General features: G+C 43.6%; 1 protein-coding gene across 1 annotated transcript in view; it reads left to right on the plus strand.

Moving 5' to 3' along the window:
- The window catches only part of ERP44 (endoplasmic reticulum protein 44), a 552790-nt gene that overhangs the window by 497648 nt on the left and 41619 nt on the right, over positions 1-13523 (plus strand). The window contains exon 11 of the mRNA XM_078687681.1: positions 7778-7880. Coding sequence (XP_078543807.1) covers positions 7778-7880 — 103 coding nt within the window. The remainder of the gene's footprint in view (positions 1-7777; positions 7881-13523) is intronic.

A 13523-nucleotide genomic window follows, 5' to 3' on the forward strand; every position in this document is an offset into this window, starting at 1 on the left:
CCAACACTCCAATTCTTCCTGTTATTCTAACTGAGCTTTTCAGCTAAAGACCCAATACATGCTGCACACTAGTCAAACACCATTCTGATGTGACTGTGTTTTGACATGGAAATAGTCATGAAAGAAACTGATGTCAGCACACTGGAGTAGCACATATATGAACATTGCAATGTCCCCTCCGATGCGGACGACGTCAAAGCGGAGCTGACCCAGGCCACCTACCATCGCTCAAAGGTACTGCTCAAGATTTTGTGGACCCAGTCTAACACCTGGGAATATTCTAAGGTGAGGGGTCTGTAATTAGTTTCATCCCAAAAAAAGCTTAAAAGTAATGTGTTCTTTTTTTAACCTTAATTTCTCAAACTACTGAACGGAATTATACCAAATCACAAAAAGCACACTTTCTGGACCAAGTCCCTGCTTTCTGCCAAATTTGGTGTAAATCCGTTCAGCTGTTTTCACTGTAGCTGTGTCTAAATTTATCTATGGAAAAATGAGTGGGAAAAACACTTTTGAGGACCACCCCTTTTTCACGGCACCCACTTGACAGATCACCCTGAAACTTTCCAAGAAGGTAGATGAGACTTTTTTGGAAATGTTAGTGAAGATTAGTCAAACAGAGCCGAAGTTCTAAGCAAACCAAAAAATATTTTTCCTCCGGAAATGTGGTCTAACTATAACTACCCAGTGGTGGATTTATATATATATATATATATATATATATATATATATATATATAACTTCATCCAATTGCCCACAAGCTTTGCAGGACGCACTCAGCAGCAAGCCTTCCTTTCGGCGTACCAATGACAGCTGGTCCCATACCCGGATTATTGTTCGTTTGCCTTACGCGATTCGAGACATGGCGTCTCTCATCAGAGGCAGCTTCAACAAATGAGTGGCAAGTTGTTCCTTTTAATTTATTCACATTCATGCGCCATAATAAATGTTTACGCCCACTTGCGTTTATCATGAGATTTGCATGCTGGTAGTTATAGTCCAGAGGAACACTTCATTATTTTACCTTCAGTAGGTTCCAACTCACTTGTAATAATAAAAGCATGTGTTTCCGTAGTAGGATTCGGAGTACTTCGGCCAGCAATTTTTGTCAGACTCGCCGCGCTGAATAGGTTTGAACACAGTTTCAACCACAGCCTCTTTGAGGTTGCAAGATGGTGCGCCTTGCCACGACGAGGGCCGCCGTGTAATTTATTTCATCCAATTGCCCACAAGCTTTGCAGGACGCACTCAGCAGCAAGCCTTCCTTTCGGCGTACCAATGACAGCTGGTCCCATACCCGGATTATTGTTCGTTTGCCTTACGCGTTTCGAGACATGGCGTCTCTCATCAGAGGCAGCTTCAACAAATGAGTGGCAAGTTGTTCCTTTTAATTTATTCACATTCATGCGCCATAATAAATGTTTACGCCCACTTGCGTTTATCATGAGATTTGCATGCTGGTAGTTATAGTCCAGAGGAACACTTCATTATTTTACCTTCAGTAGGTTCCAACTCACTTGTAATAATAAAAGCATGTGTTTCCTTAGTAGGAGTCGGAGTACTTCGGCCAGCAATTTTTGTCAGACTCGCTGCGCTGAATAGGTTTGAACACAGTTTCAACCACAGCCTCTTTGAGGTTGCAAGATGGTGCGCCTTGCCACGACGAGGGCCGCCGTGTAATTTATTTCATCCAATTGCCCACAAGCTTTGCAGGACGCACTCAGCAGCAAGCCTTCCTTTCGGCGTACCAATGACAGCTGGTCCCATACCCGGATTATTGTTCGTTTGCCTTACGCGTTTCGAGACATGGCGTCTCTCATCAGAGGCAGCTTCAACGAATGAGTGGCAAGTTGTTCCTTTTAATTTATTCACATTCATGCGCCATAATAAATGTTTACGCCCACTTGCGTTTATCATGAGATTTGCATGCTGGTAGTTATAGTCCAGAGGAACACTTCATTATTTTACCTTCAGTAGGTTCCAACTCACTTGTAATAATAAAAGCATGTGTTTCCTTAGTAGGAGTCGGAGTACTTCGGCCAGCAATTTTTGTCAGACTCGCTGCGCTGAATAGGTTTGAACACAGTTTCAACCACAGCCTCTTTGAGGTTGCAAGATGGTGCGCCTTGCCACGACGAGGGCCGCCGTGTAATTTATTTCATCCAATTGCCCACAAGCTTTGCAGGACGCACTCAGCAGCAAGCCTTCCTTTCGGCGTACCAATGACAGCTGGTCCCATACCCGGATTATTGTTTGTTTGCCTTACGCGTTTCGAGACATGGCGTCTCTCATCAGAGGCAGCCTCAACAAATGAGTGGCAAGTTGTTCCTTTTAATTTATTCACATTCATGCGCCATAATAAATGTTTACGCCCACTTGCGTTTATCATGAGATTTGCATGCTGGTAGTTATAGTCCAGAGGAACACTTCATTATTTTACCTTCAGTAGGTTCCAACTCACTTGTAATAATAAAAGCATGTGTTTCCTTAGTAGGAGTCGGAGTACTTCGGCCAGCAATTTTTGTCAGACTCGCTGTGCTGAATAGGTTTGAACACAGTTTCAACCACAGCCTCTTTGAGGTTGCAAGATGGTGCGCCTTGCCACGACGAGGGCCGCCGTGTAATTTATTTCATCCAATTGCCCACAAGCTTTGCAGGACGCACTCAGCAGCAAGCCTTCCTTTCGGCGTACCAATGACAGCTGGTCCCATACCCGGATTATTGTTCGTTTGCCTTACGCGTTTCGAGACATGGCGTCTCTCATCAGAGGCAGCTTCAACAAATGAGTGGCAAGTTGTTCCTTTTAATTTATTCACATTCATGCGCCATAATAAATGTTTACGCCCACTTGCGTTTATCATGAGATTTGCATGCTGGTAGTTATAGTCCAGAGGAACACTTCATTATTTTACCTTCAGTAGGTTCCAATTCACTTGTAATAATAAAAGCATGTGTTTCCTTAGTAGGAGTCGGAGTACTTCGGCCAGCAATTTTTGTCAGACTCGCTGCGCTGAATAGGTTTGAACACAGTTTCAACCACAGCCTCTTTGAGGTTGCAAGATGGTGCGCCTTGCCACGACGAGGGCCGCCGTGTAATTTATTTCATCCAATTGCCCACAAGCTTTGCAGGACGCACTCAGCAGCAAGCCTTCCTTTCGGCGTACCAATGACAGCTGGTCCCATACCCGGATTATTGTTCGTTTGCCTTACGCGTTTCGAGACATGGCGTCTCTCATCAGAGGCAGCTTCAACAAATGAGTGGCAAGTTGTTCCTTTTAATTTATTCACATTCATGCGCCATAATAAATGTTTACGCCCAATTGCGTTTATCATGAGATTTGCATGCTGGTAGTTATAGTCCAGAGGAACACTTCATTATTTTACCTTCAGTAGGTTCCAACTCACTTGTAATAATAAAAGCATGTGTTTCCTTAGTAGGAGTTGGAGTACTTCGGCCAGCAATTTTTGTCAGACTCGCTGCGCTGAATAGGTTTGAACACAGTTTCAACCACAGCCTCTTTGAGGTTGCAAGATGGTGCGCCTTGCCACGACGAGGGCCGCCGTGTAATTTATTTCATCCAATTGCCCACAAGCTTTGCAGGACGCACTCAGCAGCAAGCCTTCCTTTCGGCGTACCAATGACAGCTGGTCCCATACCCGGATTATTGTTCGTTTGCCTTACGCGTTTCGAGACATGGCGTCTCTCATCAGAGGCAGCTTCAACAAATGAGTGGCAAGTTGTTCCTTTTAATTTATTCACATTCATGCGCCATAATAAATGTTTACGCCCAATTGCGTTTATCATGAGATTTGCATGCTGGTAGTTATAGTCCAGAGGAACACTTCATTATTTTACCTTCAGTAGGTTCCAACTCACTTGTAATAATAAAAGCATGTGTTTCCTTAGTAGGAGTTGGAGTACTTCGGCCAGCAATTTTTGTCAGACTCGCTGCGCTGAATAGGTTTGAACACAGTTTCAACCACAGCCTCTTTGAGGTTGCAAGATGGTGCGCCTTGCCACGACGAGGGCCGCCGTGTAATTTATTTCATCCAATTGCCCACAAGCTTTGCAGGACGCACTCAGCAGCAAGCCTTCCTTTCGGCGTACCAATGACAGCTGGTCCCATACCCGGATTATTGTTCGTTTGCCTTACGCGTTTCGAGACATGGCGTCTCTCATCAGAGGCAGCTTCAACAAATGAGTGGCAAGTTGTTCCTTTTAATTTATTCACATTCATGCGCCATAATAAATGTTTACGCCCACTTGCGTTTATCATGAGATTTGCATGCTGGTAGTTATAGTCCAGAGGAACACTTCATTATTTTACCTTCAGTAGGTTCCAACTCACTTGTAATAATAAAAGCATGTGTTTCCTTAGTAGGAGTCGGAGTACTTCGGCCAGCAATTTTTGTCAGACTCGCTGCGCTGAATAGGGAATTGGATGAAATAAATTACACGGCGGCCCTCGTCGTGGCAAGGCGCACCATCTTGCAACCTTAAAGAGGCTGTGGTTGAAACTGTGTTCAAACCTATTCAGCGCAGCGAGTCTGACAAAAATTGCTGGCCGAAGTACTCCGACTCCTACTAAGGAAACACATGCTTTTATTATTACAAGTGAGTTGGAACCTACTGAAGGTAAAATAATGAAGTGTTCCTCTGGACTATAACTACCAGCATGCAAATCTCATGATAAACGCAAGTGGGCGTAAACATTTATTATGGCGCATGAATGTGAATAAATTAAAAGGAATAACTTGCCACTCATTTGTTGAAGCTGCCTCTGATGAGAGACGCCATGTCTCGAAACGCGTAAGGCAAACGAACAATAATCCGGGTATGGGACCAGCTGTCATTGGTACGCCGAAAGGAAGGCTTGCTGCTGAGTGCGTCCTGCAAAGCTTGTGGGCAATTGGATGAAATAAATTACACGGCGGCCCTCGTCGTGGCAAGGCGCACCATCTTGCAACCTTAAAGAGGCTGTGGTTGAAACTGTGTTCAAACCTATTCAGCGCAGCGAGTCTGACAAAAATTGCTGGCCGAAGTACTCCGACTCCTACTAAGGAAACACATGCTTTTATTATTACAAGTGAGTTGGAACCTACTGAAGGTAAAATAATGAAGTGTTCCTCTGGACTATAACTACCAGCATGCAAATCTCATGATAAACGCAAGTGGGCGTAAACATTTATTATGGCGCATGAATGTGAATAAATTAAAAGGAACAACTTGCCACTCATTTGTTGAAGCTGCCTCTGATGAGAGACGCCATGTCTCGAAACGCGTAAGGCAAACGAACAATAATCCGGGTATGGGACCAGCTGTCATTGGTACGCCGAAAGGAAGGCTTGCTGCTGAGTGCGTCCTGCAAAGCTTGTGGGCAATTGGATGAAATAAATTACACGGCGGCCCTCGTCGTGGCAAGGCGCACCATCTTGCAACCTTAAAGAGGCTGTGGTTGAAACTGTGTTCAAACCTATTCAGCGCAGCGAGTCTGACAAAAATTGCTGGCCGAAGTACTCCGACTCCTACTAAGGAAACACATGCTTTTATTATTACAAGTGAGTTGGAACCTACTGAAGGTAAAATAATGAAGTGTTCCTCTGGACTATAACTACCAGCATGCAAATCTCATGATAAACGCAAGTGGGCGTAAACATTTATTATGGCGCATGAATGTGAATAAATTAAAAAGAACAACTTGCCACTCATTTGTTGAAGCTGCCTCTGATGAGAGACGCCATGTCTCGAAACGCGTAAGGCAAACGAACAATAGTCCGGGTATGGGACCAGCTGTCATTGGTACGCCGAAAGGAAGGCTTGCTGCTGAGTGCGTCCTGCAAAGCTTGTGGGCAATTGGATGAAATAAATTACACGGCGGCCCTCGTCGTGGCAAGGCGCACCATCTTGCAACCTTAAAGAGGCTGTGGTTGAAACTGTGTTCAAACCTATTCAGCGCAGCGAGTCTGACAAAAATTGCTGGCCGAAGTACTCCGACTCCTACTAAGGAAACACATGCTTTTATTATTACAAGTGAGTTGGAACCTACTGAAGGTAAAATAATGAAGTGTTCCTCTGGACTATAACTACCAGCATGCAAATCTCATGATAAACGCAAGTGGGCGTAAACATTTATTATGGCGCATGAATGTGAATAAATTAAAAGGAACAACTTGCCACTCATTTGTTGAAGCTGCCTCTGATGAGAGACGCCATGTCTCGAAACGCGTAAGGCAAACGAACAATAATCCGGGTATGGGACCAGCTGTCATTGGTACGCCGAAAGGAAGGCTTGCTGCTGAGTGCGTCCTGCAAAGCTTGTGGGCAATTGGATGAAATAAATTACACGGCGGCCCTCGTCGTGGCAAGGCGCACCATCTTGCAACCTTAAAGAGGCTGTGGTTGAAACTGTGTTCAAACCTATTCAGCGCAGCGAGTCTGACAAAAATTGCTGGCCGAAGTACTCCGACTCCTACTAAGGAAACACATGCTTTTATTATTACAAGTGAGTTGGAACCTACTGAAGGTAAAATAATGAAGTGTTCCTCTGGACTATAACTACCAGCATGCAAATCTCATGATAAACGCAAGTGGGCGTAAACATTTATTATGGCGCATGAATGTGAATAAATTAAAAAGAACAACTTGCCACTCATTTGTTGAAGCTGCCTCTGATGAGAGACGCCATGTCTCGAAACGCGTAAGGCAAACGAACAATAATCCGGGTATGGGACCAGCTGTCATTGGTACGCCGAAAGGAAGGCTTGCTGCTGAGTGCGTCCTGCAAAGCTTGTGGGCAATTGGATGAAATAAATTACACGGCGGCCCTCGTCGTGGCAAGGCGCACCATCTTGCAACCTTAAAGAGGCTGTGGTTGAAACTGTGTTCAAACCTATTCAGCGCAGCGAGTCTGACAAAAATTGCTGGCCGAAGTACTCCGACTCCTACTAAGGAAACACATGCTTTTATTATTACAAGTGAGTTGGAACCTACTGAAGGTAAAATAATGAAGTGTTCCTCTGGACTATAACTACCAGCATGCAAATCTCATGATAAACGCAAGTGGGCGTAAACATTTATTATGGCGCATGAATGTGAATAAATTAAAAGGAACAACTTGCCACTCATTTGTTGAAGCTGCCTCTGATGAGAGACGCCATGTCTCGAAACGCGTAAGGCAAACGAACAATAATCCGGGTATGGGACCAGCTGTCATTGGTACGCCGAAAGGAAGGCTTGCTGCTGAGTGCGTCCTGCAAAGCTTGTGGGCAATTGGATGAAAGATATATATATATAAATATATATATATATATATATATATATAAGTTCCAATACTGGTGCTTACGCACTAGCGATGCCTTTTCCTTGCTGCTCATGGCGGCGGTCCGCGGCGAGGCCGGCAAGCCTCATCAAATCAATCCAAATGCTGTTTGCGTTTAATTTGTAAAGCAATCAATTTGGCTGTTTGAAAAGTCCTTTGTTGTGTCCGCGGTTGCTGTTTGGTGGGAGGAAACGCAAACAGCATTTGGATTAATATATATATATATATATATATATATATATATATATATATATATATAGAGAGAGAGAGCTAATGTTTTAGACAGAGTATTGGTATTGAATTGATACAGCACATACTTGTCTTTATATTATATACTTTTTATAAACTGTTTTTACTAGATTTAAATGTATGGTTTATTATTTGACTTTTTTTTGTTTCTCTAAATAATGAAAGAATGTCTGATCAAATGGTCTCTTAAACAAATGTTTTGATTTCAGAATACCTGGTAAACTTAAACAATTTGTGTTAGATTTGCACTCTGGAAAATTGCACAGAGAATTTCATCATGGTCCGGACCCAACTGATGTAGCTCCTGGGCAGGTACGTTGTGCGTTCTATGATTAGGTGGTCATTTATATTTCATGGTGGTTAAAGTTAAGGGAAGCAAGTCGGCCTACATTAAGAGGAGCGTTAATTGTCTTTCTCAATGTGAATGCTATTGTCAGTTATCTTTTCTTAATCCACTAATCTTTAAAAATTAAATGTGTATGTCTACTGATAGACTTGAACTGTTTCCGTGCCTCAGTAGAATTTGGTTAGTGAGTCAGTCTTTTTAACTATCTATTAAAAAAAAAAAAAGTTGAATTTTATTTACTCTTCTAACGGGCTCTAATGTCTCATAACCTTTGCAAAGTTAGGATGTGAAAATGAGTGCGCCAAAATTTAATTTTAATGTTATGCATGATTTGTGCATGGATTTATATAGTGTGATATATATATATATATATATATAAAAAAGATTTGGGTGAACTGTTCTTTTAGTCGTGCATTATGTAGAGTTGGGTTATGAGAAGGCAGTGTCGTGCTTATGAACCTCCAAGGGCATGGTTCTATTGATTTGCAAATCTGTGTACAGATAGCTAGAAGTTGTTTCCTGCTTATTGAGCATAGACACAGTTTAAGATAAAAATGTAAGAGACCCAAACTTTGGTGAATAAGGAACCCTTTGCCGGTAATCAGTACTGAAGTTTGTAAAGATTAATGATGGGCTTGAATAGATGCAGAACACTGCTTTGGAGTTCACTCTGCACATGTAGAGAGGTAAACATCATTGATGTCTCTAAAAGTAATACTGTCCCTGTAGCTCTGCCAAGAACCACACATCAGGGGTGAGACTAACGCTTGTAGTGCTGATGTCCAGATCACCGCACTAAAATGCATTAGTCACGTATTTATAGCTCCCCTGATCACCACCCGAGATGAGGTGCCCCGTGTGCCAATGCTGCCAACCTGAGCTGCATATTTAATTAACCAAGCGGCTTTCCAGACAGCATGTTCATTTGCTTGCTTTGTCTGTGCCTCTGACTAATCAAAACATGATGGGCTTGCCCTGTTTGATATTCTCTCTTAAATGTAGTGCTAAGTCTGTGGTTTTACTCGGGTACTTTGCGAGCCAGGGAGCGGCCTCTGTAGCTCGACCACGTTGTCTCATGGTCTGACACTCTGAGCAACGTGAATGTGAAACATTATAACTTTGCCAGCCAGCAGTGGCACGTGGCGGATACGGAGAGCTCGTTGTCTTGCTATTTTCCAGTAGTAGGCACCATCCTGTAAACACTCAGGAGAGGACGGTCTCAGAATAGGTAGCAGACACGGGATTGGTGGGTGGCAGCTTTGTATTTTTTCCTTGCAGCACTTGCCTCCAGACACTCACTATGTCAAAGTCCCTCAACTGCTCAAGTCAAACTGGCCCGTTCTGTCTCCATTTTACACAACCTCCACGCAGGCTGGTATTATTTCCCAATTCCGTCTTGATTCGTTCTGTTGGCGGGCTGGCTAGTCCCCTGCAAGAGGGCAGACTGACCCTCTTGAAACAGAAAGAGTTGCTGTACGGACAGTACGTTGTTCTGTCACACTAAAAGCACGTCTGGTGATTATTTATTAGCACAGAGAGCACCACCAACACCTCTCAATGTCTAGCTCTGACGTCAAAGTAACCTGGGCAGCCGTGTGTTTGGTCATTTCAAATGTATGTGCTGCTGCCTAATGCTGATTTTCACTATTTCAGATGCAGTTAGCAAATGAGTACAATTCTGAGTGCGCTCTTCAGCTTCCCCATAATTTTCCAAATTTCCATATTAACCTCATTGATGCTCATGACGAGCTGAGCTCGTCATGAGGCACGGCGCTCCAGTGCTAATGACGAGCTCAGCACGTCATGAGCCGTGGAACGCTCACACGCGGGGATAATTCCCCTGCTGTGCTGAGCGTTCCACGGGAATGGGTGTGGTCATGACGAGCTCAGCTCGTCATGAGCACACGAGCGCCGTGCCTCATGACGAGCTCAGCTCGTCATGAGCATGGATATTCTAGCCAGTATCAGCTCTCAAAGTCCCAAGACAGTGAAATCTCTTAAAGTTTGGAGTATATCCAATACTGCCACAGGTGTAAGTAGGTCCCTTCTTAGGTATATAATTCCTATTACAGAAGCTTTAAGGACTGCTATAAAAACTAACGGGCAGGTTTTTATCCCTCCTTACAGTGTCTGACCTCTAACACGACGGCTACTTACTGACCCAGAGATAGACTTAATTTGCCTACCAAAATCTCCATACAATATGTAGGTTCTAAGTAGCTTATTTTATTCTTGGTGCTGGCTCTCCCTGTTAGAAATATCTCACGTTCTTATATCCACATCTTTGGTGACAACTATAAGGTTTTTGCCTTGATCTTTGTTTCTCTACTTCTCTTTATTCTATTCAATGTAAATACCTGCCACAAACCCTTTTTAGGAGTTGAACCCAGAGTTTTTTAAACTTGAATGGGGTTTTTTCGTTGGTCACACTTCCATCTCTAAGCACAAAATTGGATGGGTTAAAATTGTAAATGATGTTTTTTGGATAGGCATACAGCACAGATACTTATAATTGTATTGTATTATTACAGATACTAAGAATCCCCACTTTTTCCATTGTGAAAATTTTACTTTTTTTGCCCTGAAGAAGGTGATAACTTGCTTTCACCGAAATGTACGTAGGCCAGCTACACACATCTGAGAATCCCATCTAAAGATCCATACCAAGGAAAGGATTTTTTAAAACCAAAATATGATGTACTGACGCTATTTTGAATGTATAAGATATACAGATCATGGTCTCAGATGTGTTCTCTTGTGAATATTTTTTTGCACAGTATAAGAGTTTGTGTGTTTGAGAGGAATGAATGGTGAGATAGGTTGAATGAGGGAATGCTTTTTGATTTCATTTCGGTTTCTTTGTGGGGTCTATTTATTGATGACTAGATAAACAATAGTAAGTGTTATCTCTTCCTTATCTTTGAATGATAATGTAAATAATCTTATGCTTTGGTTTATCTGAGAAAATATCTTTATATACAAAAAAGAAAAAAGAAAGACATAATGCTTTTTGATAAATAAAATAATTTTCTAAATGAAAGTTAAGGTTTGATTTTTTTTTTCTCTAGAATCTGTGCTGTGTACCAAAACAATATTAATAGAGTTATGACCAACAATCAAATTAGATAGGTCTGACAAGAGGTTGTTTCAGCTTGTATTCACTTTTCCCCCTCCTCTGGGACCTCCAATAATCAAGGGGGTTTTAGAACTGCTTGGCTTGACCATTTGACAACCGAAATGTGACCTGCTGTATCACGGTCATCTCCTGTGCTGCTTTCATTGCCAAATGCCCTGCCGCTTATAGCTTTATCCTCTTCCTGCTCTAGTTATTTTGGTTCATTTCATTTGCTGTCAACCAAATGGGGAGAGGATGTGGCCTAACGGCTAGGGCGGTCGACCTCAAATCTGGGGAACCGGGTTCGAGTCTCGGCAATGACATGAAACATCCTGTGATTCTGGGCAGATCACATAATCTCCCAGTGCGTAACAAAAATAAATGTGTTCTTGTGTAACGTAACTGGTGCTCATGTAAAGCGCTCGGATAGCGGATATCTTTGGGTCAAGTTTGGCAAAATATAAACCTGGATAAAAAAAAGCTTTTATAGCTTTTCTATTTTTCCTTCAGAATATCACAGAACCTGGGGATCCGGACACTAGCCGTTCCTTGCTTGCATTCAATTTTTTTTAAACCTTGTTTCTCAACACTGAACTTGACAAAAATACAATCATTTGATCACAATTGTCTCAGGAACAGATGGCATCTCAACTTTATTTTCCTTTTCTTCTAAAACTGCTGAGGAAGGTTCTAGAAGTATATGCATGCCGCAAAGTAGGGACCAAAAAAAGGAAAGGACCTATCTAATCTGTTCATCTGTATTAACAGCAAATTGAGGATAGGGAATCACAGAAAGGTACTCTGTCATTAATGTCTTGTTTTTGCCTTTCAAAGAAAAGCACGAAGATTACACGTAGGACTGTGCAAAACACTTAAAATCTGATTTTCTTCTATCTGTAACAAGTGTAAGGTCTGATGGGAGTGTAGAGAGATATCATAATTTCTATGCCCAACAATCAAGCATGCTGCTGCCGTTTTCACTTGTCTGAGAATCCCTAACAGCAAAAAGAGGGAGTTACTATAGTCTATCTAGGAGTCAGTCGTGACATTGTAGGATCAAAGCCTGTAGAAGATGGTGTACATAGCCAAGTTGAGAAGCCATTAGACCAGACCTTAATTTTCCATTCATATATATATTTATTTCTCCACCTTGAATCACCATTTATCCAAGTTCATTTTTAGGAAGGAGTTTCTACTGAATCGCAAACAAATAAAAATAAGTTTTTAAGTCCTGCAGCCGTCTCGCCCAGACCACACCCAAACCGCAGTGGATCTGGATCTTGCCACATCCACATGAACGTGGAACTGAGGTGACTAAGTCATGACAGCCCTGACCTAACCAAGATACATTATAAAGAAGGATGACGGCGAAGATCACTGTGGAGTGGAGGCGCTAGGGGGGGCGCACAGCGGGATGGCTGCTTGAACAGGCAGCTCCGCCGGGCAGATACGGTACCAGCGGTTTAAGGTTGCTTAAATGTACCCTCAACGAACGTAAGCCACATTGCGGTGGATGGGAAGGTCATCGGCACCACCGGAGCGGACCCAGTGCGAAATGCAGACTCTAATTTAGGGGCAAACGACTCCGGAGAACTCACGGAGGAATCGAGGCATAATGGCTGCCGTCCGCCCACATAAGCATTGAGAGGCCGATACTCGTCACCAGCCACATGTAGACGCGGAAGGTGCGGATCGCAAAAGACGGCTACGAGAAAGATGAGGTGGGCCACTCTAGCACCGAAGATCAGGGAATCGTAGACAACCGTGGGGTCTAATCTGATTTGAAACTGGGTCTGTCTTGAAAGCGCAAAATGGCGGCGCCTATGCCGCGGCAGCAACGGGGATAACCGACACTTGGAGCAGGAGGAGCGGCATACAGGTTACGGTACAGATTCTCTACTGTAAATGGCAAGACAGTGATGGTGCGTGGTACCTCTGCGGGAGACAGATTCCATGGAACTAGTGGGGTGTTAACCACAGGCTGCACTACTGTGAACATCGTAACCACAAGATGGCAGCGCCCATGTTTCGCAAGTAACAATTGGCGATTATTGGTGTATTCTCACACGGACAGCGCATGCCGACACCGCAGGAGTTGATCGGAATCTACTGATGTACCCGGCAAGTCCGTGTGAATGCCCCGACCTGCTAATAACACGTACCTAACCTGCCGACACAGTTTCGTGCCATAAACCCCTCCCCCAACGGGCCGATGGCGGTGACCCGCAGTGAGCGGCAAGCTGAATAGTTGAGGCTCCAACACCACACCGCATCTACCGCGACGGAAACACACCGTGCCCAGTTGCTCAGGTACCTCTTCTTGGCCCGTCTGTCCCCATCTTGCCTCTGCAATTGGACATGGGCTGTCGGGCCATAGAAGACCTAGCGAAGTTACGCCCTTTGCTTCTGTGGGCTCGCATCTGGAGAGTTCCTGAACTCTCAAGTTATGCGGACGGTCTACGGGAGATACTAAGATCGACAGGGTGGGCGAAAA

Source organism: Lissotriton helveticus, chromosome 4_1, assembly GCF_964261635.1.
Source record: "Lissotriton helveticus chromosome 4_1, aLisHel1.1, whole genome shotgun sequence".
Lineage (NCBI taxonomy): Eukaryota > Metazoa > Chordata > Amphibia > Caudata > Salamandridae > Lissotriton > Lissotriton helveticus.